We start from the raw sequence: 25199 nt of genomic DNA, 5'->3' as shown, positions 1-25199 counted from the left end.
TATGCCACAGCTGCACGCACCCAAGGAGTCAGTTCTGCCTATGCTACGCAGCACAGAGAGGCGTCTCCTGAGAAACCCAGAACAAGCAGATGCCTACAAGATAGAGATGCACAAACTAATCGAAGCAGGTGTGGTTAGGGAAGTCACTCAAGAGAGCCCCCTAAAGAAAGCTGGTACATCCCCCATCACCTCGTCACACACAACAAAAAAAATCACCTTGTCTTCAACTGCTCTCACCAGTACCTGGGGCAGACTCTGAACCAGTACCTCTATGGAATCAATTTTGTGTCAAAAAAATTAAAGAATGCTTATAAAATAACAAGCAAAAAAAATCAAATCAAAATACCAAATAGAAAAAATCAAACAAAATTAAAAAATACAAATTAAACTCAATTAAAAAATACAAGATTGCAATGAAATCATTTGGGTAACTGTGTAAAATATTTGTCTTTGCCTCTTTCTCAGTTTTGTTTGATGCTGTTTTCTTTGATTACGATTCCAGCTTTCTCGTTTGCGCTCCCTGACTTTTTGATTGCGGTTTTGACACAAACGCGTCTGGGGGTTGGGATTTCCTTGGGTGCATTCCCATTGGCTTATTTATGTTTGACGGACAGCTAAGCAAGCGTATGAAGCGAATGCCGTACTCTGCTCATATGATCAATATAGGTGATTATGCTAATTTATGCTAATTAGCTCAATTACACAAATTGCCCAACATATGCAAATTAGCATTCAGCAGTTTCTGCATGCTGGGAACCCATACTATATATTTCAATCATAAAACTTTGGTGTACTCAACATTTCCGGGTCCACAATGGGGCTCTATGGGCTGTCCACCTGACTATTTTGGGCCGGTCAAGGACAAAAATATTGACATTGGTCATGTTAGTCTATCTTTTCTTAAAGTAGGACACGTTCCGCATTCTGTGCATGACACCAATGCAGTGCCTCCGCATGGGTTGTAGCCTACGTGAGCGAGTTCTCCCCTCCCAAAAAGAGTTGGTTGGGTCCATATATTGGGTCTTTTCCAAAAAGTTTTCTCAGATATGGGGACAAGTAGAGAGGATAAATTAAAGTTATTTAATTTAAGAAAGAGCAATTACCCTACATGATAAACCTATATGCCTTGTTTGCTCAGAAGAGGGTGTAGTAAAGGAGTAGGCTAAGTCACCAAACAACAATATACTGTAGCCTACCCATGCAAAAAACATGTAGGCTAAACATTAGTTCAATATGCCTCTTTGTGGAAGCGTGGGATAGGCTACATTTCAAAGGCTTTCTTTCTTTCTGTTTTTGTTAACTTGTGGAATAGTGGAAAATTTTTTGTTAACTTCTCAGTTGAAGTGAATTATTATATAACCTTTACACATTTGTTGAACCATGGTACTGATAAAAACTACAGGATAGTAAGAGCTGAAATGTTGCTTCATTTATCCAATTTCCACCACTATGGAAAACGTGGGCCGGTCTCCCGGGCACTGAATTCTGGCAACTTTGAAAACCAGCTTCTTTTGAAGATGAACAGACACCTTTTCAGTTTCAACTAATGACTGGCATATTATAATATATAATACTATAGTAGCTGCTGGACATAGGTGGCCTGTGTGTGTGTGTGTGATAGTGAGATGGTGACCTGGGGAGTAAGCCCTAGAAATGCTCATACCACATGACCAAAATGGTCTCCCTACCAGCAGGTCATTTTTTTTTAAAGAAATAAGTTATTTATTTTTCATTTTTACCTGAAGTTCATACAAGAGTGAAATTTCTGTTTGTTTTTTTCTTTGATGTCAGCTCAAAAAATATGCTGTTTGTTCTTTGAACTTAAGAGAATTGTGCCTGAAAAGTCCTAGAAAAGAATGTGATTTTGGTTTGACGAGTGAGATTAACCCTCCTGTTATCCTTGGGGTCAATTTGACCCCAAGCAACGTTCATAAAATATATGGTTCACTTTTGTTTTTTTGCTTCATGTTTCATGACTTTTCCTCAATTGAAGGGTACAACAGAGTAAGCATGAAATGTGTACAATAATATGTTTTCCATGTCCTGTACAAATATTTTGTACATTGGTGTTCTTTGGGGTCAGTTTGACCCCAGCTTATGAAACATAAGATACATGAATATTTGACACATTATGGATATTATTATTGTAATAGTATGAGAACATATTGTTATTATCATTATTACATATACAAGTTACATATAAGTCATTTTGGCAGGACTATATAAGTCAAAAGGTGAAGCAACAGCGAGCCTTTGGGCTGCTGACACTGGATGGGCAATATTGCCTGCCAGGGTTACAAGGTTCATAAAGGGGTGTGGGGGGGGATTGTTTTGTAGGGCTTTTAATGGTGGTTATTACACTCTTGTTAAGTACCTGTCACAAAAAAAACTGGGTAACAATATGAATTATAATAATTTTCTGAGGGTTTATTTAGCTGGGGTCAAACTGACCCCAAGGATAAAGCATGTCGGTAAGATTTGAGGGTAACACAAGGGTTAAGAAGATATGGGATATATGAATATGCTTTATGCTTTACTATAAGAAAGCCAAAATAAAGTTCACAATAAAAGTTCAAAATAAAACCGCTTGCTTTTTACTTTTTACTTTTACTTCAAATACTTAAGTACATTAAATATCAGAAAATTACTTTTGATACTTAAGACAGTATATATCAGATACTTTAAGACTTTTACTTAAGTAATATTCTAAAAGGTAACTTTCACTTCTACCAAAGTCTTTTTCTAGTACGATACTTGTACTTTTACTCAAGTATTGCTTTCTAGTACTTTATACAACACTGATCACCACCTTTCAACAGGGGTACAACTAAAGCAGATTTCCAGACATCAGGGACAACATTCTGTTCTAAAGATAAGTTGAAGATCAAAGCTAGTGGGCCAGCAATGATCTCAGCAGCTACTTTCAAAAAATATGGCTCAACTTCATCAGGCCCTGCAGACTTCTTGATGTCAAGGTTTTTTAAGGCTTTTAAAACTTCACTTCTTGAGATTGGAGAAAAGCAAAAAGTAGGGCCATCTTCTCTCAGGAGAGGAGATGGATTTGGTATATCACTCACAGAATTTTTTTAAAAAATAGAGCCTGAAGAAATTAAATGCTTATTAAAGCTATTTACCATATCCGTTCTATTAGTACTCTCATTTGATCTGGCACTTGCTGTTGGTCTGTCCCGTCACTTGGTAACAATGACAGGTTCACTCGTGTGACGCATGCAACAGCTGATTTTCTAAAATCGTAAAGTTAACTCCTTAATATCTATGAAAAAAATAAAAAGTCAAGTCATTTGTCACAAGTCTAAGTCAAGTCTCAAGTCATGAATAGCAAGTCAAATTCAAGTCAAGTTTTTTGTACATGTTGATCAAGCAAGTCTCAAGTACTAAAAAATGTGACTCTAGTCTGACTCGAGTTAAGTCATGTGACTCGAGTCCCCCATGTCTGGTTTGATCAGAAACCAATTCCAAAACATAAAAGCAACACTTTTGCTCCCATTGCTGTGAAATGAAAACATGTTAGGGTCATTCCATGCCATTTTCCAAATGTTTCCGTCTAACCATCCTGGGTTTGCTTCAAACTTTATGCCAATAATCTCATTGTACCTAACAACATCCATGCAAAAGTTTAGGCTTGTATCTTAGTTTCTCAGATATGGAGGCTTATAAAAAGGGTGAACAAAGTTATTAGTTTTGAATGATTCATTTTAGATCCTTGGAATTTTCAGGGATTGATCAACACTGTTAAGTGTCTTCTAAAATAACAGTTGCAATATTGCTCAGTTATGGCTTGCTGAAAATTGTATATAGGAAAATGTGGAGTAACTTGTGTCCACAATATCTTCACACCAAACCACATCAGAGTGTTCCTTTAATGAGCTACAACTTCAATAGTCATAAAGACTAAATGGACACTGTGGCAAACTGTCTAGACCTCTCAAATACTGTACCAACTATCTGTATGTCAGGTGAGCATCATGGCTGTGAACTCTCTGGACCTGCTCTTCAGAACTCTGGATGAGTTGGAGTCTGCAGAGCTGAAGAGGTTCAGGACGTACCTGTCTTACTCTAAGGGGACCATGGAGGGGTTTGAGCCCATCCCCAAAGGAAAGCTGGAGAACAAGGATGCTACTGAGGTTGCATCTATGATGAAGGAGGCCTATGGGGATAAAGGCTCAGTGAAAATGACTCGGACCATCCTGAGGAAGATGAAGTTCAATGACCTTGCAGACCAACTAGAAGAGAGGTAGATATACACACACACGAACACGCACATGCACACACACACACACACACAGGTCTTGAGTGGGACACTTCATTTTACCCGGCAATTACAAGTTCAAGTGGCCCTTGGGGGGCGGGGGAGGGGGGGGGGTCTGGGATTACCTTACAGTGAAATAAATTATTATTAGATAGGATAAGAGAGTCCTTTAATTGTCTCCCATGTCTCCCTTGCAAACACCCTCCTCCCCACCACCACACACACACACACCATACATCATTAGTAAGACAATGCAACAATACACACTCCTTGGGCATGCTCCCCTGCACTATACCTGTTCGAGCACATATGGAATAGCACAACCACTGTGTACAGCCATTTATCACAGTAACAGACAATCTCATCATCCTAGTCCTGCACTAATGCTGGAATACATAAAAAATAAAATAAAAAAATAAATAAATACAACAAGGATGACCTGTCGTAATTGGAAGCCACAGTTCCTAAGAATAGATACGTTGTCATTGTATAATGTATAAAAATCAGTCAGTAAAACAGCTCTAGTAGTTCTAAAGTGCCTTGTGCTCTATTGGGGCGGTGCTTATTATACAATCTAACAGCAGTAGTTAGGAAGGACCGGCGATGTCTCTCTTTTATACACACAGGGTGTAGCAGCCTGTCACTGAAACAGCTGCTCAGTGTTGTCAGAGTGGCGCTCATTACCCAGCATATATATCAGCTTAGCCACCATCCTGCTCTCTCCCACTATCTCTATTGGGTCAAGCTAACATCGCAGATCAGCACTAGCCCTCTCAATAAGTTTGTTCAGTTTCATCCTGTCGGCAGCCGAGATGCCGCTCCCCCAACATACTACCGCATAGAAAATGGCTGATGCCACCACTGAGTTGTAAAATGTTCTCAAAACCAAAAAGATCTGAGTTGCCTCAGCAGATATAGCCTGCTCATGCCCTTTTTGTAGAGTGCAGCCATGTTGTTAGACCAGTCCAGCTTATTGTTCAGGTGAATACGCAGGTACTTATAAGATGTCATCCTTTCAATATCATTTCCCTGAATGCTCACTGGTGCTGATGGGGGATGACCTTTCCTACGGAAATCCACCACCAGTTTTTTGGTCTTGGCTGCATTGAGTTGGAGATGGTTCCTCAGGCACCAGTCCGTAAAATCCTGTATGTGATCTCTGTAGTCATTCTAAACCTCCTCCTAGAACTACCACACGTCTCCCCTGCCCACATAAGAGTTGGTCAGGGCTGTGCCACTCATGCCACTATTTACTCCCCTAAATTATTGCAAATATAGACTTGGTTGTGACTTCTGAACAGCTTGAGCTACTTTGTTAATATTTGGGAAACTGTGAGCGAGGGGCTGTGACCGCACAGCTCAAGTGCCACAAGGGCGCAACAAATGAACTTCAGATAGGCTACAATAAAGCATTAAAGTTCACGATATTCAGACCGGCCCAAAACGTTAATGGCCCACCAGGAATCCTCCCGAAGCTCCCAATTCGCAACTCTGGGACTATGCACGCATGCATGTGCACACACAGACACACACACACACACACACACAAACACAACGGCATTTCTCCAGTACTCTTATGAATATTCTCTTGTACATATATAAATAAAAGAGATTTATTGAAATGCATTTATAATGAACTTGCATTGTCTTCTTGCCATGTTTCTCCAGAGATGTTGCAGAGTCAGGAGAGAGAGATGGTGAGACTTTAAGACATTCTACACCTACCTGTACCTCATGTGTGAATACTTTAACACATTCTACACCTACCTGTACCTCATGTCTGAATACTTTAACACATTCTACACCTACCTGTACCTCATGTCTGAATACTTTAACACAATCTACACCTACCTGTACCTCATGTCTGAATACTTTAACACATTCTACACCTACCTGTACCTCATGTCTGAGTACTTTAACACATTCTACACCTACCTGCAATTCATGTTTGAATACTTCTCACTGAGTGCACTTTAGTGATTTCTTATGGAACTTTTATTTTTTAATTTTGAATGAGAGGGACCGATTGTTCAATAAGGAAGATGGATAGACTTTTATAATGACACACTAATAAAATATATGTACAGAATAATTATGATGCAGCAGTTATTTATAACTAAAATATAGGCTAATAATTAATCATAATTATGATCATTATGGACATAGATTCAAGTTTTTCCATGAAACATCACTCATCATAAATGAAAATATACACAGTTTGAAAGTATATATACAGTAAATGTATAAGTCATGCAAAAATGTATGTGTGAATTATTCTAGCTGAGTACAGTGGATTGATTTCTTATTACCCTTCTTTTTTTTCCGGTAGATGCAATTCTGCAGGAAGTCAAAGCAAATCACAAAAAGTGGATGATAGACAAGTTTGGTGAGATTTATGAGTGTCTTGAGGAGGGAAAGAACAAAACACTCCTGAGTAAGATGTACACGGAGCTCTACATCACAAAGGGAGAGAGTGAAGGCGTCAACACTCAGCATGAGGTTCGCAGAATTGAAACACAAACAAAGGCAAACAAAGACAAAATCAAATGTACTGACATCTTTAAGTACTCAATGGATCATGTTAAAATCCGATCTGTGATGACCACAGGCATTGCTGGCATTGGAAAAACTGTATGTGTGCAGAAGTTCATTCTAGAGTGGGCAGAAGGAAGGGCCCATCAGGATGTTGATTTCATATTAGCACTTCCATTCCGCCAGTTAAACTTGAAACAGAATGATGATGATTCATTCACTCTTCATAAACTCCTCTGTGAATTTCATCCTGAATTAGATGAAAAGGTCATAAAAACAGAAACGTTCAGAAAGTCGACGATCATATTGATCTTTGATGGTCTGGATGAGAGCAAACTCTCCCTAAATGTAGAACAGAACAAAGACTTACAAGATCCCCTGGAGACTGCATCAGTGGATGAGTTGATAACCAACCTCATCAAAGGCAATCTACTGCCTAAAGCGCTTATTTGGATAACCTCCCGACCAGCAGCTGTCAAACGGATCCCTCCTAAATACATAGACAGGTGGACAGAAGTACAAGGGTTCGATGACCAACAGAAGGATGAATACTTCAAGAAGAAGATTGAGAATCAAGCTGAAGCCAACACAGCCATCACTCACATTAAAAGGTCAAAAAGCCTCTACATCATGTGCCACATCCCTGTCTTCTGCTGGATCTTAGCCACTGTGCTTCTGAAAAAGATCAGTCAAACCAGCACAAGTGACTTGCCTAAAACACTAACAGAGGTTTATATCTGTTTCCTGCTCACTGAGACAAGTAGGAAGGGCCAAAAATATGACAAGGACCATCAACAAGATGATGGAAAACGTCTGCAGTCCAACAAAAAGGCTATTTTGAAACTATCTGAACTAGCATATAAAGAACTGCTGAAGGGTAATATATTGTTTGAAGAAGACAGTTTGAAAGAGTGTGGCATTAAGGAAGATGACATTTCATTGTACTCTGGTATGTGCTCTGAGTTCTTCAAGAGTGAGACTGGAGTCGACCGACATAAAGTTTTTTGCTTTGTGCACCTGAGCATTCAGGAGTTTCTGGCTGCTTTCTTTATGTTTCACTCTTTTGTGAATAAGAACAGAGAAGCCCTGAAACATTTCACCTCACGGGAATCGTCTAGAACAATGATGAGTCTTTTGACGGAGTTCTTTACGTTTGGCTTGAGAGACCCTTCCATGACTGATTTTTTTAGAACTGCAGTAGATAAATCCATGCAAAGGGAAGATGGACATCTGGACCTTTTCCTTCGCTTCCTCTTGGGCATCTCACTGGAGTCCAACCAGAAACTCCTACAAGGCCTTCTGACACATACAAAGAGCAGCTCAGACAGCCACAAGGAAACAGCCCAGTACATCAAAATAATTCTGAGTGAGGATACAAAAGTCCCTGAAAGATGCATGAATCTGTTGCTCTGTTTATTGGAGATGAAGAACAACTCCCTTCATCAGGAGATTCAGCAGTACATAGACTCTGGAAAAGAGCTCTCACCTGCCCAATGTTCAAGTCTGGCCTACATGCTTCTGGTGTCAGAGGAAACACTGGATGAGCTTGACCTGGCTAAGTACAAGACATCAAGTGAGGGTCGTAAGAGACTGCTTATAGTATTGAAGGCTTGTAGGAAAGCACGGTGAGTAAGAATAGCAGCTCTGTCATGCATTTGAATCTGAATTATAATAAACTACAGAGCAACAAAATAGCTACTTAATACTGGTGTTGTATTGAAGGGTATAGTGGTGATGTAATATCTCATTAAAGGAACCGTATGTAAGAAATGTATTTCAATTAATCATAAAATGGCCCTGATATGTCACTAGACATTAAAAAATCATGTTCACTTCAAATACTTATATCACTGACAACAGTAGTCTGGCCAGGATATTGTCATTTAAAAAGTGAAGTTGCAGCCCTCAACTGATGTTGATGTTGTGTTTTGTCATGTCATGTTGTGTTTTGGCCTGATGTGCCACCCTCTACCTATCTACTAATAACGAAGTCAGTCGTGTTTCGGCATCCGGGTTGGCAACCTCGAGTCAGGGGGGAGGGGGAGGGGATACACCGCTCTACAGTATTTTGAAAGTGATTGCAGTACCAGTTTTGGCCACAATCTTACATATGGTTCCTTTAAATTTAGATCATTAGCTACATCTGCTACATCTGTTATGTTACTGCAGATTGGTTAATTGTGGTCTCACAGAGGAGTCCTGTGAGGTCCTAACATCTGCTCTTCAGTCCAAAAACTCCCTGTTGAAAGAGCTGGACCTGAGTTCTAATCCTCTGAGGGATTCTGGAGTGAGGTTGCTGTCTGTTGGGCTGAACCATACTAACTGCAGGCTGGAAACACTGAGGTTAGTGATGTGGTTACAATATGATGAGGTCAACAAAATAGTAACTGTAGGCTACTTAATACTGGTGTTGTATTAAAGGGTATAGTGGTAATGTAATATCTCGTTAAATTTAGAGCAATAACCAATCTGCCACATGTGTTATGTTACTGCAGATTGGTTGGTTGTGGTCTCACAGAGGAGTCCTGTAAGGTCCTAACATCTGCTCTTCAGTCAGAACACTCCCTGTTGAAAGAACTGGACCTGAGTTCTAATCCTCTGGGGGATTCTGGAGTGAGGTTTCTGTCTGTTGGGCTGAAGCATACTAACTGCAGGCTGGAAACACTGAGGTTAGTGATGTGGTTACAATATGATGAGGTTAACAAAATAGTAACTGTAGGCTGCTTAATACAGGCTTTGTAATGGAGGGTATAGTGGTGATGTAATATCTAGTTACCCTGACTGATGTGTGAGTCGCTCATTGCATGTACCGTATTTTCCGGACTATAAGTCACACTTTTTTTCATAGTGTGGCATGTGGTATGGTTGTTAGGGGCTTTGAGCCCGGATATATTTGCTGACTACGCCACAATGGGACTTGCACCCAAAGATATAACTCACACATCAGTAACCTTAACCCAGTAAGGCGCTCAAGTTCGTGAACTGAACTAGAGACGTGGTTCCATAAAGGAAATAAGGCTTTTATTGACAATGAACAAACATACGTTGCACCAACACACATGGATGCGCATACACTGGGAGGGGAGAAGGATAGGCAGGGCTGAGGCTTACCAGTGGGGGGCCAGCGAACCTCCAGGGGGTCACCCACTCACACGTGCGCAATCACACACACACACGGGCACACAAAGACACGGGGTATCCCGCCACCTTGGGCCTCAGCTGCACCTCCACCTTTGGCCTCAGCTCCTGGGAAACAGAGGAAAGCAACACAGGGTTAAGGGGACCACACACATACACACACACACAACTGAACAGGTTAACACAAAATACAGTTCAGGCCGGGGACCTTGATGGCCCTGGCACTAGAGATCCACAGCTATAAAAGGCCTCAGGCTAGTGATGGGGTCATATGAACACAGGACAAACATAAAATACAAATACTCTCAAAACGAGGCTGCAGACGAGGCTGAGGATCAGCAGCACTATGGAGGGCCTCCGTCAGTGGTACAATGAGAAGATGTAAAATAAAAGGAATAACACAGTAACACAATCAATTAAAAGGGGCCAAACGCTGTCACACTGGGTATCAGCAGTGCTACACAAATGGCCTCCTTCCAATAGCAAACATAAAAAGATAACTGACAAATTCATAAACAAAATGAACAAAAACGCTCAGTTGCGTCAATCGGGATACTCAGATACTCAATGCATACACACAATCACAACATATTCAGTCATTCATTCATTTGGACGCTGCACACACAAAGACGAAAGACACAACACAGAACAGTCCAATCCAGCTGGCAAGCGAATCACGCTAGCCGCAGACGTTGTTGTGGAATGTTGGTGAAACAGCGGTCGGCAAAGCAGCAGTATGTTCAGGTGTTAGTAGGACCAGCGTAATGGTTGCCGTGCCCTTGTGCTAACTGGCCATCCCTACTACACATAAAATACTTGATTAAAACTCCATAATTTCAGGGAGAAATAAAATCAGTGCCAGTGAAGGCAACATACCTTTCAAGCGAGGTCTTACTTCACAGAGCCCAGCGTGACTGGTGTAAATTCCTAACCCCAAAACATCTGTTTACAAAGCTAAAATGACATACTGAAAGTTTCCCTAAAATGTTGTGAAATGGGTAACGTACCACCGTAATCTATGATGCACGCTTGGCAGGTGGAAGTCCAACACAAGGGATTCTATAAAGAGGAAGCGCTAGGTGTAAACAATGTAAACAGATTTAGTAGCCTAAAAGAAACACGGGGAGCTCAATCATACCTGCGGCAATGACGAATGTCAGGGAGGCAAAAACGGGGCGGGCCTTTGACGTCTGGCACCTATCATGAGCATTTAATCTGCTGCCAGCTTGTGACTCCACATCTCCCAAAATGCTTGATTGCATTGCATTCTCCACATTTTTAGCTAAATTTTCATGTACCATATCAGCATTTTTGTTTAGGGACCGTTCGTTATTTATAAACGGGGTCACCGGAGGAAAATAGGGGAGGGTCATGTCTTTTTATTCTTTGTTGAGGGGAGGGTCACCTAACTTTTTTTTGTCTAGGAGGGGGGGTCACCCATCTTTTGTATTAATGAAAACAGCAAACAATCAAAGTGGCTTGTTTGATTGTTGATTTCTGTCGCCATATAACGTTCTCTTTCGTTCCATAGCTCTGTCAACATTGAACAATGAATAGGCTATACGGGTTTCTCACGCAAAATACGGAAAATGTCAACATCCGTCCCCATTAACGTTGGAAGGGTTGGAGCAACAAAGTAGCCTACTTTATTCACGCCTAACAGCCTATATCCATTTGGTCAACTTTATCCAGCCCTAAAAAAGCTAACTTTGGTTTACTTGTAGTTTACCGTGTAGCCTAGCCTAACTTTAAACAGTGTGCATGCTTATAAAGCATACTTGTGCTTCATTCATCCACACATCTAGCTCCTAACATTTTGACAAGCATTTTCTACCAATTGACCTTGTTCCTGCCCATCTCTAGCTTTGCTGTCTCCATCCTTTCTGTTTTTGTTGTTTGCAAAAAAATATATAGTAGCCTAGGCCCTATTTATTGGTAACCAGCAACAAGTGCAATTTGTTAATCGCTGTCATTCTCTCTCCTGCCAACAAAAATGTGTTACGTTCCAAGTAGCAGTGCGTAATTCTGCTTCATAAAGCAGAATACAGAATACAGAATACAAATACATTGGTCATATAAATAGCCAGTTTATGGTCTACAGTGTAGGCTAGAGTTGGTAAGTTATGGTAGGCCAACTTGGAGTGAATATACAGGGGGATTTCTTTGGCTCTTAGTCTGGCAGGTGCGCACGTAACATCACTCTGAGTTCGCATTCAAGCAAGCAAAACGATGATTTGAATACATCCGTTTCTCTGGAAGGGCAAGGGGTAACAACAGGACAACACAGAGACAGGCCAGAATGCAGGACTAATGTTATGAGAGTATTACAGTAGCCTAATATGGGATATTCTACGGGAAAATATTAAAACGGCAATACAGCGGGGAAAAGTTAAAATGATATGCCTAAACCCAGAAAAAGTTGGCATGTTAAGCCCTCCTTACACTGACAGACTTTGGAAAGATTTGCAAAGATTTGGAAAAGATTTTTGAAAGACTACAGTCTCAGACCCTCTCACATCTAAAGACAAGTAGTAGAGTTTTAAGTCACAGACTATGATTTTGCAATGACTAGGGATCTTGCAGGGTCACTATTTACAAGACTGCAACTAGATTCCTTTAAATTATTACCCATCCTGCAATAGATAAACAGGAACTGAAATGATAGCCTACTAAACTCAGTCATATTTTCGTGTTTCTGCAGCATTGTTTCATGCGTGACATCCCTAACCGATATAGAGTTGTTCTGTCATGTGGAAGAGCCAACTAAATATGTATAAGAAATTACAAATATTATAAGAATAACAAATAATCATATAGACTACAGCTGTCGCCTACTTTGCCTCTTCCTGTTTGGTGTTGGAGAGAGGTCACTATTGGTTTTCATAGTTCACGTCACTATTTGCATGAGCCACGACTCAAAAGACTTGCGATAATATCAAACATGTTTGATATTGTCGTAACGGCAAAACTAGAAAAGGACTGACTCCGACTGACTAAAAACCGCTAAGATTGGCACCTTACACTTAACGATCTAGTTGACGGGAGCGCGCCGCAATTCCAGTACAACTCCAATGATTTCTGTCCGACTTTGGAAATGTCGTCGCCGACTGTGAAAACAGACCAAAATCGTACAATGTAAGGCCGCCATTAGGTATTTTTCGGTCCCTGTGATTATTTGTGAAATTGTGCAAACGGCCTTTTCAAGTCATTTGAGAAGGGGTCAGGGGAAGGAGTGTAGCAAGCTCCCAAATTGACGCTCGTCTGAGAAATTGAGTTTTGGATAATGTTCAGCTTCGGCAGCTTTACAATGACTGAGGAAGCCTAGAGACGAGTCCATAGCAACAAGTTCATGTGTTGAATTTGTTATTACCCAGTGTGCTTTGTTTAATGGTCTCAATGTTTTATTGTTTTATTTCATGTGAATACTTACTAGAGGAGTAAATTATTTCAAGTAGCCTAGGCTAATGAAGTTGCAGGAAGTGTGCATTTAGTTTCCATGCTTATTGTGTTTCCACAACAATGTTAGTGAGTAAATCTACTGAAATGGCCACCATCTTAGTGAAGTGTGATGTGTAAGATCAGAAAGCAGAGGGTGAGTTATGAACGATTGCTTAAGTTGATGTGTTTTCATAGCGCTCTATAGCGTGGGCGGAAGGTATCGACATTTGGCCGGGGAGGGTCATGTCTTTTTTGAAAAGACTGCTGGAGGGTCGTTGAAAATTTTCTTGCAGGCAGGGGAGGGTCATGCAACTTTTGATTGAAGCACTCAAAATCCCTCCGGTGACCCCGTTTATAAATAACGAACGGTCCCTTAGTGAATCTTTTATAAATTGCTTTACAATTACCGTTGGGCCTATAGGCCTATCCCTGGCTTGCTTCGGTCACGTCCTTTTAAAACTGCATCTTTTTCTCTCGTGAGCATTTAATCTGCTGCCAGCTTGTGACTCCACATCGCCCAAAATGCTTGATTGCATTGTATTCTCCACATTTTAGATACTGTACATGTTGGTGTACCACATGGCATTTTCTTTCAGTGAATCTTTTGCTTTGCAATTACCTTCCTGCCCTCCTCTTGGCTGCCTTCACTCCTTAGTCTTCATTAACATGAATCTTTTTGGCCTCAATAATCCAGTTACATAGTCTCTGTTTTTTGGTTTTGGATTTTGTGAAATCCATTTCTAAATAAATGTGACTTATAGTGCGACTTATATATGTTTTTTTTCCTGTTCATGACGTATTTTTTGACTGATGCGACTGTAACCTGCTTTGTGTTGAACCTGCGCGATTCAGCCCTGCACACACCTGGACTCAATCCCGCGAACAGCAGCACCTCGGATTGGGAGGCGAGCGTGCTGACAGTTGAGCCAATAGCCCTGGCTACTGCCGCATGCCAGCAGCACTCTTGAGGCGTCGGGGAGTGATGTTTACCAACGTTCCACAAGCACAGCTAAGCTAGCTGGCATCCGTTACACGACTTATACTCAGGAGCGACTTATAGTCCGGAAAATACAGTAGTTGTGAAATAACACTGACGGCACGGAACATTATTTTTTTCAGACTTGATACCCTTGTGACTAGGGCTGGGACAACGCGTCAACGTAATCGATGACGTCGACGCAAAAAATACGTCGACGCAATATATGAGCGTCGATTCGTCAAGCATAACGTGTGCTGCTAAATATTTTTCATTTTACACCTTCAGTGTTTTCCATACGTTGACTAATCTGTTGCTGGGCACCACGAAATCAAAACCTGCCACCACACATTGATGATGTTCTATGTTGTAGGCCTACTATTTAAATTAAAGATTGATAAAATAATTTCATTGAGCTGCACTTTTTACTCACACAGCCTTTTCTCGCCCTGCCCGCTCTCTCTCGTAACGAGCCCGCTGCTCCTCCTCTGCATGTGCATTTAACAAAATATTCACGATTGTTGAAGGATTGTTGTTGCCACATAGAAGCACTGCATAGAACACAGTGGGCTAAATTGCTATTAAATCCGCTTAGCATCGTGACCTTGCTGCGCAAATTTGCAGCATTAAAACTGCTGCATTAAAGTTAAAGTAAACTCTGCTAAGGTCTTATCACAACATAGTACATTGAGGAGACTAAACTAAGTTAAGTTACAGTATGCAATCAAGCAGTATCTCAAAGCTAACGTTAGAATACTGTTTGGGTGTCAAGTTTAGCATGCTTACTTGCAGCTGCTTATTCGTTACTCATGCAGGGCTCATTTTATTGACTCTGAATGTTTGCAAAATCCTGATGTAAATGGAAAAGTTTTTTTCCAAGACTCAAAAGTGCTTGTCCAAAGGAGAAGTACGAACCGTTATTTGAACTAACTTATGAATTGCATCCACACATCAGCAGCCTTTTAACTGTGTTAATGTTAATTGCAAGGATTCCCACACGAACGTCTTACAATGACAGGCACTCAATTAGACATACACTACTGAACTTTATTGAATGCTACCTCTGACTAAGAATGCATTACTTTGCACTTGTATAGTCTTTTATTTTGGAATCTTAAGAGCAATAAACATATATTGCAATGTTAAAGAATTCATGTTTTTTTCATTCAGATGTGTAAATAAACACGTATAAGTTGCTATTAGTGAATTAATGGGGAGATAATCAAATCAAATCGAAATCGAATCGGACTGAAAAAATGAATCGTTAGATTAATCGATGCATCGAAAAAATAATCGCTAGATTAATCGTTTAAAAAATAAACGTTTATCCCAGCCCTACTTGTGACGCAAAAAGGCGTATTGCTATATTACACAGATAAAATATACACATCATTGTAGTCAGAAGAACTAGCCCTTTACAATGTTATACATAATTCTTAATACGTTTGAGTGTAACACACATTGTGTTTAAACAATACCTTCAAAATTCAACCTCAAAAAACATTTTAAATAAAGAAAAGAAAAATACATATATAATGGTCATGTAACAAAAATAAGATGTTTTACCACCAACACAAGATGCATAGCTAAATATGGGATGTCTTATTATACTCTGAAGAGGCTAAATCAATTGTGGAGAGGAAAGAGAAAAGCTGAAGTACAGACTAGCTGATGTTGACTGCTTATCCGTGTGCTTCATTCTACTATGAAAACAAGAATTAGGTTTCCAAAAGGGAAAACATATTTATTTATTTTATTTATTTAGAAATGTCTCAAACAATTTCATTACATAACCTCTAACCCCTCGTTGTATCAGCGATAGCAGGGATACGTCACTTCTGTTGATGTTCAAACAAAACAGAGAGCTAGCTCGCTACTCCCTCCCCCTCCCGCCCGTGCAATTAAAACTCTCCTAAACGTGCATCTCATCGGTTATTGATTGAAACCCTTTGTTTTGCTTTTGAGGGGTTGCCAACCCCTTGCCAATTGTTTTTGTGTACAGATCTCAGAGCTGCCTACAGAGATGCGTTTTTTTGACGGCCTGCTTATGGGGCAGGCAGTTAGCGGATCGTTAGGAAAGATTAGATGAATGTGATCATTTATGTTTGGGCCTTTTTTGGGCCTGAAATCGCTGATACAACCTTTAAGGTAAAGAACATAAACAAATGTTTACAAACAAGCAGTAACTACAAGAATGCAAGACAACAGTATAACAAAGATCAACAAAATACATATACATATATATATTAGATTAGATTTAAAGGAACCATATGTAAGAATGTATTTCAATTAATCATAAAATGGCCCTGATATGTCACTAGACATTAAGAAATCATGTTAATTTCAAATACTTATATCACAACAGTAGTCCGGCCAGAATATACTGTCATTTAAAAAGTGAAGTAGCAGCCCTCAACTGATGTTGATGTTGTCATGTTGTGTCTGATGTTGCCTGATGTGCCACCCTCCACCTATCTACTAATCACAAAGTCAGTAGTGTTTCGGCATCCGGGTTGTCAGCTCTGCCAGTCAGAGGGGAGGGGAAGGGGATACACCGATCTACAGTAATTTGAAAGTGATTGCAGTACCAGTTTTGGCCACAATCTTACATACGGTTCCTTTAACTTTATTGTCATTGGTCAAAAAAAGCAGAAAAGTTCAATGTGGCATACAAAGTATAGACAGGTGGTGCATAGACAGGACAGGATATATAGTGCAGTGTACTATATATATATATGTACTATAGTGTAGTTGATTTATGCACCTGTGGTAAGGGAACTAATGAAACCCATGGGTTTCATCAGGTCCCTTTCCACAGGTGTATAAAATCAAGCACCTTGATTATCAATGCAGACTGCATGGTGCTTGATTAATACACCTGTGGAAAGGGTCCTGATGAAACCCATGAATAGGCTATAGCTGTCGCCTACTTTGCCCCTTCTTGTTTGGTGTTGGAGCGAGGTCACTATTGTTTTTTACATTGTTCACGTCACTATTTGCATGAGCCACAATTAAAAGACAAACATGTTTGATATTGTATGGCAAAACTAGAAAAAGACTGACTCCGACTGACTTAAAACTTGTCAAGATTGTCACCTTACTAAATGGTCTAGTTGACGGGAGCGCGTCGCAACTCCAGTACAACTCCCTTGATTTCTTTCCGACTGGAAATTTAGTCGCCGACTGTGAAATCACACGAAAATCGTACAGATGGAGGTATCAGCATCTGTTTTTTTTTGTGAAAATGAAGACATGTGTGCAAACCTAAAAATTGGTGATACCCTTTTTTACATTAATGGGCTCCTTACACCGAACAATTTTGGGAAAGATTCTTGAAAGATTGTAGTCTTTTGAGTATAGCTTGAATGGGGGGCATTAGTTAAAAGACTCCAATCTTTCCCAAATCTTGTCAAAATTGTTTGGTGTAAGGAGGCCATTAGTATCCAAACACATTGCATAGTATTTTGTCATATAATATTGTCAAACTCTTTTGCAGACTTGCTGATTGTAAGATCACACATAATTCCTGTGAGATTGTGGCGTCAGTTCTGCAGTCAACAAACTCCCTCATAAAGCTGGACTTGGGTGAAAATGACCTGGGGGATTCTGGAGTTAAGCTTCTCTCTAATGGACTATCTAGTCCCCACTGCAAACTGCAGACATTAAGGTTGGTGCAGACCATGCATTTCCTGATATAATTTTGTAATTGTTTGTGTACTTAAAAAAATATGAATTGAGACTGGCTGGGGCACCGGCACTGTACGCCGGCGACCCGGGTTTGATTCCCGCCCCGTGGTCCTTCCTGGATCCCACCAGTCTCTCTCTCCCACTTGCTTCCTGTCATTCTCTACTGTCCTATCTGATTAAAGGCATAAAAATTAAATTAAATTAAAATTTTAAATAGCTAAACTATATGCAAGTTGTTCTGCCCTTCATAGCATTAACTCTGAATGTGTCAGTCTTTGCTTTACACAGAATGTAGCTAGTGCAGAATTGATGTGACATTACAGATAAAACTCAGCCCATGGCTGCCATCCAGAGGTTACGCTAGACTTTTTTTTGACTAGACAAAATGTCCCGGTGATATTCCAGAATACTGGAGATACAGAAAATCTGCAAGACATAAAGTATGTTTTAAATAGTCATATAATTACCTACACATTTAAATGGCACTAAATCAAAAACTACTGCATTTTATTAGCCTAAGCGTAGTCAGCACCAGCTAGAGCACAGCGGAGAAGACTACAGTACATTCATTCAGTGAAGTCTCACACTCTGGTGCTGTGCACACATTGTGAACAGGCTCTAGCCATGCTACATAAACGCAGTAGCGGAGAATCATGCCTGGAGCTGGGAGAATTCCCAGTGGGTAACGTTTTGTGGTCAGCATATGTGAGCTTAGAAACAGGCATGATATTGTTGTAGGCTATCAGCCCCTCACTCTTACTCCCAGCGGCCCCTCCCCACAAACCTGGTAGCCTTCTAACGAAGCAACAGCTGTGATGAATGGTCATGAAGGTTCACCTGAGAGTGGCCTACAGAGCCTTACTGAAAGTTTTAGATGGATGGTCGCGACATCCATTTAGTTGCCCTGGGCTACCCTCCTAATAGGAATAGTCCCAATAACTTGAAGCCATCCTTAATAAATTAGAGTCTCTGGAACACAGCTGCCACTCAAAGAATTTCTGCGTACTTGTGGCCCGACTTCATAAAATAAAAGCCTACACTGCTAGAGCAAACTTGAAATAAAAAATGTTTCATAGGCTATGTTTATTACAGTGCATGAAAATGCACTGTTCTGTTATCCGAAGTCTTATTATTATTATTATTATTATTATTACAGTGCATGAAAATGCACTGTACTGTTCTTCCTAGGCAACTTCTTCTTATTACAGTGCATGAAAATGCACTGTACTGTTCTTCCTAGGCAACAACTTATTACAGTGCATGAAAATGCACTGTACTGTTCTTCCTAGGCAACAACTTATTTTTCTTCTTATTATTATTCCGCTTACCACTTTTTCCATACGCAATTTCTCTTCAACAGTTTAACTTAGAAACTTTGTTCAAACTTTGTAACGTAGGGCTTCAAACGGAGCAGGTTGCTATGTCTTTTCAACTTTGAAACTTTTATACTTTTTAAACTATTAAAGAAAAACTTTTTAAAAATCCCCATAGACTTAACATTGCCGATTATGACATCATAATACGGCCATTAAGCAATTAGAATCCTATGGCAGGTGTTCAGGCCACCTGCAGCCTCAGGCTTTAAGCATACAATCTGGGTCAATTAAGACTACACATCCTATTCAACTGTTTCCTCTGCCCAAAACTGTTTCAAAATAAAAGTTCTCACTACAATAATCCACTGTTAAACAATGTAACCCATTTAACTACTGAACTTTTTACATTCAACTTTTAAACTATCATTAAACTATCTATCTATTAAACTAGATGTCTATCAACAACTTTTAAACTATCTACATTCAACTTTTAAACTTTTAAACTATATACATTCAACTTTTAAACAGTCTACTTTAGCCTATTATTAAACTATCTATTAAACTAGCTGTCTATCAACAACTTTTAACTTGTCATCAACTCAGAGCCGGACAGTAACGGAGTACATTTTTTTTTAGTACAGTACTTGAGTACAATTTTGAGGGATCTGTAGTTTACTTGAGTATCATTTTTGGGGAGTACTCATGACTTTACTCAAGTACATTTGAGAGACAAATATTGTACTCTTTACTCCACTACATTTCTATCCATAACCGTGAGTACCCGTTAGCTTACTTCTTCTCAAAAAAAGAAAAAAAGAAAAATCTCGGAACCCTCAATTTGTTGTTTCCCTCTCAAACGTGATTGGATTGTGCAGGCAACACTGATTGGGACAGCCTATCAGCAATCACCTTCAGCTTTTCGCCAAAGTCAACTCTATGGTCAGATTTAGATAAGAGACGAAACCATGGACGAAACAATGGATGAAGACGCAGCAGGTCCATCCCGGGAATGTGCCAACCCGTGGCCCGACCTCACCAGACTATTTCAATTTTCTGAACAAGTTAATGATAGTTTTCGCTTCAAGTGTTTCAATTACAAAATAGTATTTTGTATTTGAAATACGTATTTTAAATACATGTATTAGAAATACTGTCCATCCCTGGTAACATGGTAAAAAGATGAAAATGACTTGATTTTACTTTCAATTCCTTTTACATTCTCCAAGGTGTTAACATTAACATTTTTCAAAACTCCATGTAGGACGTTTCTGTACATAAATGTAAGCACAGTGGCAGTAGTAATGCAATATTTAGAAAATGTAGGCTAGCCTACTTTTGTACTCTTGATACTCAAGTACTTTTAAAAACAAGTACTTCAGTACTTTTACTTAAGTAGACATCTGACTGTTGTACTTTTACTTGTACTTGAGTAAAATTTAGCAAAGGGTATCTGTACTTTTACTCAAGTAATGAAGCTGTGTACTCTGTCCGCCACTGCATCAACTATGTCAACACTTGTCATCAACTATGACTCCTACCCACTGTAGCTAGTTAGCATGGTTAGCATAGTTAACATGTTTAACAAAACTGCTAAAAATGATTAGCTAGGTTAGCTAAGTCACATGGTTAAAATAGTTAGCATGTTAACATTGTTAGCATGCTAGTTAGCCTAACTACTAAAAATGATAAGCTAGGTTAGCTAAGTCACATGGTTAACATAGTTAGCATGTTAGCATTGTTAACATGTTAGTTAGCATAGTTAGCATAACTACTAAAATGATTAGCTAGGTTAGCTAAGTCACATGGTTAGCATAGTTAGCATGTTAGCATGTTCTTTAGCATAGTTAGCATAACTACTAAAAATGATTAGCTAGGTTAGCTAAGTCACATGGTTAGCATAGTTAACATGTTAGGATTATTAGCATGCTAGTTAGCATAGTTAACATAACTACTAAAAATGATAAGCTAGGTTAGCTAAGTCACATGGTTAACATAGTTAGCATGTTAACATTGCTAAAATAATTAGCATGTTTAGCAAAACTACTAGAAAATGTTAGTTAAGTTAGCTAAATATCATGGTTAGCATAGTTAACATTGCTAGCATAGTTAGCATGTTTAACAAAACTGCTAGAAAACGTTAGCTAAATAGCATTGTTAGCATTGCTAGCACTGCTATAAAACATTAGCTAAGTAGCATGGTTAGTATAGTTAAAAATCTTAGCATAACTGCTAGCAAACATTAGAGCCATTCCAACTTTCAGTTATCGTCAAATATCTACCTATACACAGCCATTAAACTATTTGAATATCAACATTCATTAAACTTCCAGTCTGTCAACAACTTTTAAACTATTTACCTTCAACTTTTAAACGGTCTACTTTAAAACTATCATTAAACTATCTATTAAACTAGCTGTCTATCAACAACTTTTAAACTATCTACTGTCTATCAACAACTTTTAAACTATCTACATTCAGCTTTTAAACAGTCTACTTTTAAACTATCAACTTTTATTAAGCAATGCAACCACCATGTCTATCCTAGCATCACCGTAGTAACCATCTCTGTATTATCTGTTTTTACTATACATGATTTACATCACAACTTTAGCATTTTCATGCACTGGTAATTCCTTGGAATTGCATTTCTAGTTATTATTCTTCCCACCAAATTTCTGCGTCTAATTCAGCTTTAACCGTTTAACGTAGAAACTTCGTTCAAACTTTGTAACGTAGGTCTTGAAAAGGACACATGGGGAATGTATTTTTCACTTTTGTAAACTTTATACTTTTTGAGATATTAATAAAAAACAAGCTTATTTTTCCCCATAGACTTTGTATTAGCACTATGACATCCCAATCAATTAACTTGATTTGCACCTGTATCAACATCCAGCTGCTCACTACTAGGACCCATCAAAGCGCCAGTTAAACTGATTGCACCTGTATCAACTGCTTTCTGCTTAACTAGGCCAACTCTCTCTGTGTCGCTCCATTCTACAAGGATATAAGGCACATTCCATCCAACTTTCTATCCATTCATCCTCTTCAAACCATTCACTCATCCACCCATTAAACTATACATCAACATCCATTAAACAATCTGCCTATCAACATCCATTCAACTTTCTGTCTATCAACATCCATTACACTATCTACATTCAACTTTTAAACTATATACTCTGTCTCAGGCTTTAAGCATACAATCTGGCTCTCTTAAGACTACTATTTCCTCTGCCCACAACTGTTTCAAAATACATGTCCTCACTACAATAATTCACTATTAAATAATTTAACTATTTAAACTACTCAACTATTTAACTGTTCAGCCATTTCAACTGTCAGTTGTTATCAACTATGATTCCTGCCAACTGTTTCCCAATAAAAGTTTGTTTGCCATTTTATGTAAATATACAGTATGTTTATATTTTCATGCACTGGTAATTTCCTCGAAATTACATTTTCTAGTTTGAGTTGTCATGATAACATATCAGTGTTTCCTCTAGGATTTTTTTAAGCAGTGGGGGCAGGCCTGTCCGAACCACCCCCCCCACCCCACCCCACCCCACCCCACCGTCCCCCCGTCCCACGGAACTGACAACTGACACTTCGCTGCAACACAAACAATTATATGTATTCACCTCTATTCACACACAATGAGGCATTATTTTCAGTTGTGATTGAGCTGTATATTTGGAGAATCTACAACAGGTCTGCACAATGAATTTTGAAAGGCAACTGCGACTATTGTACGTCTGCCCCATTTCTGATACTGTGGGGGAAGAAAATTAAACCGTGGGGGGCCGCCACTACCAAATCAACATAGAGGAAACACTGCATATTGTATATGTTGTGCAATACAAGCTTATTACAGTGCATGAAAATGCACTGTTCTGTTATCCGAAGTCTTCTTCTTCTTCTTCTTCTTCTTCTTCTTCTTCTTATTATTATTCTTCCCACCAAATTTCTGCGTCTAATTCAGCTTTAAACGTTTAACGTAGAAACTTTGTTCAAACTTTGTAATGTAGGTCTTGAAAAGGACACGTGGGGAATGTATTTTTCACTTTTGTAAACTTTATACTTTTTGAGATATTAATAAAAAACAAGCTTATTTTTCCCCATAGACTTAACATGGGCTGATGACATCACAATGGGCTAATTAACTTGATTTGCACCTGTATCAACTTCCAGCTGCTCACTAGTAGGACCCATCAAAGGGCCAGTTAAACTGATTGCACCTGTATCAACTGCTTTCTGCTTAACTAGGCCAACTCTCTCTGTGTCTCTCCATTCTACAAGGATATAAGGCACATTCCATCCAACTTTTTATCCATTCATCCTCTTCAAACCATTCACTCATCCACCCATTAAACTATCCACCAACATCCATTAAACAATCTGCCTATCAACATCCATTCAACTTTCTGTCTATCAACATCCATTACACTATCTAAATTCAACTTTTAAACTATATACTCTGTCTCAGGCTTTAAGCATACAATCTGGCTCTCTTAAGACTACAGATTCTGTTCCTATTTCCTCTGCCCACAACTGTTTCAAAATAAATGTCCTCACTACAATAATTCACTATTAAATAATTTAACTATTTAAACTACTCAACTATTTAACTGTTTAGACATTTCGACTGTCAGTTGTTATCAACTATGACTCCTGTCAACTGTTTCCAAATAAAAGTTTGTTTTGCATTTTATGTTAATATACAGTATGTTTATATTTTCATGCACTGGTAATTTCCTCGAAATTACATTTTCTAGTTTAATATTATTTATTAATTAACTAACTAACTAAGTAATTAATTCATGTATCATATTTTCCACTAGATATTATATTTTTTCTGCCGAACAACTACATGTGAATCAGGAGTATGACACCGTCAAACTATAACCTTCGTAATTTTCCCCATTCATTCTCTATGACGAGTCTTAACAGTACACTTGTAATACCTTTTTTGTCCACTGGTGGTTGTTTTGGCGCTGTTTCGAGTTTGCCATTGAAAACTGAATGAAATGTAGTCCTACCTGCAAACAATGTAAGATATAGATTAGTAAGATAGACCTATGCTGACTGCATCAGTGCTCAAAGTATTCTAAAATTTGTTTTAATAGCCCTAACTTCTATTCAAGTCATATTTCTGGGACTTTCTTAGCCCAGGTAAAACCAGACCCTTCTCAGTCATAACTGAGAGTGGGTCTGGGGAAGGTTCATTCACAGCCCATTTCCAAAGGGTGTTCCCAAACGGACGCCGATCAAAATGCCTCGGACGCAATAGGAGAGGCCAAAAACCAATCAGAGCAACGAAGGAGACAGAGTGACGGAAACACAATTTGCAACACTGTCTGGTTGTAGAGAGAAGCAGGAAGAATTAACCACTATTTAATTAAACGTAGGCTAATTTACAAAGACATCATGCCGCACTGAAAGCTAATATTTTGTCACTAGCAATTTACATCTGCCCTCTGTCAAACACAATTGCATTTTCAGCTCTGAACAAAACCGTTCACGTTCAAACGAGCATTTTGTTTCATTCGTCCTTTCTGGCTGACCGGGACATATAAAGTAGGAATGGGGTACGAGAGACTGAAACGTTCAAAGCAATTATGCCGGAATTGTTTCAAGGCAAACACTGAAGTGTAGCATTCGAGTTATGCTCGCATAGCACACCAATTCAAAAGTAGCCTATGTGTTTTCTGTCGGCTACGTGTCCAGCTACTAGTCCTATACAGTGGGTCCCAGTTAAAAATGGACACTTCATTCACGATCAAGGTGATTCACGCAGCTGGGTGAAATGTAAGTACAACTGCAGCCACTTGGGGGCAGCATA

At 39.2% G+C, this 25199-nt stretch overlaps 1 protein-coding gene across 3 annotated transcripts in view; it reads left to right on the top strand.

Annotated features, from left to right (window-relative positions):
* LOC143122144 (NACHT, LRR and PYD domains-containing protein 3-like) overlaps positions 1-25199 on the top strand; it is a 235363-nt gene that overhangs the window by 171428 nt on the left and 38736 nt on the right. For all 3 annotated transcript variants that reach the window (XM_076282976.1, XM_076282970.1, XM_076282985.1), the window contains 6 exons: positions 3978-4255; positions 5939-5967; positions 6600-8427; positions 8972-9145; positions 9298-9471; positions 17851-18021. In XM_076282976.1, coding sequence (XP_076139091.1) covers positions 3987-4255; positions 5939-5967; positions 6600-8427; positions 8972-9145; positions 9298-9471; positions 17851-18021 — 2645 coding nt within the window. In that variant the 5' untranslated portion in view covers positions 3978-3986. The remainder of the gene's footprint in view (positions 1-3977; positions 4256-5938; positions 5968-6599; positions 8428-8971; positions 9146-9297; positions 9472-17850; positions 18022-25199) is intronic.

The sequence above is a fragment of the Alosa pseudoharengus genome, unplaced genomic scaffold, assembly GCF_046254945.1.
Source record: "Alosa pseudoharengus isolate Yale_2024_CS ecotype anadromous, Long Island Sound unplaced genomic scaffold, YU_APseudo_1.1 YU_APseudo_1.1_scf_1, whole genome shotgun sequence".
Classification (NCBI taxonomy): Eukaryota; Metazoa; Chordata; class Actinopteri; order Clupeiformes; family Clupeidae; genus Alosa; species Alosa pseudoharengus.
This window is presented reverse-complemented; position numbering and strand designations above follow the sequence as displayed.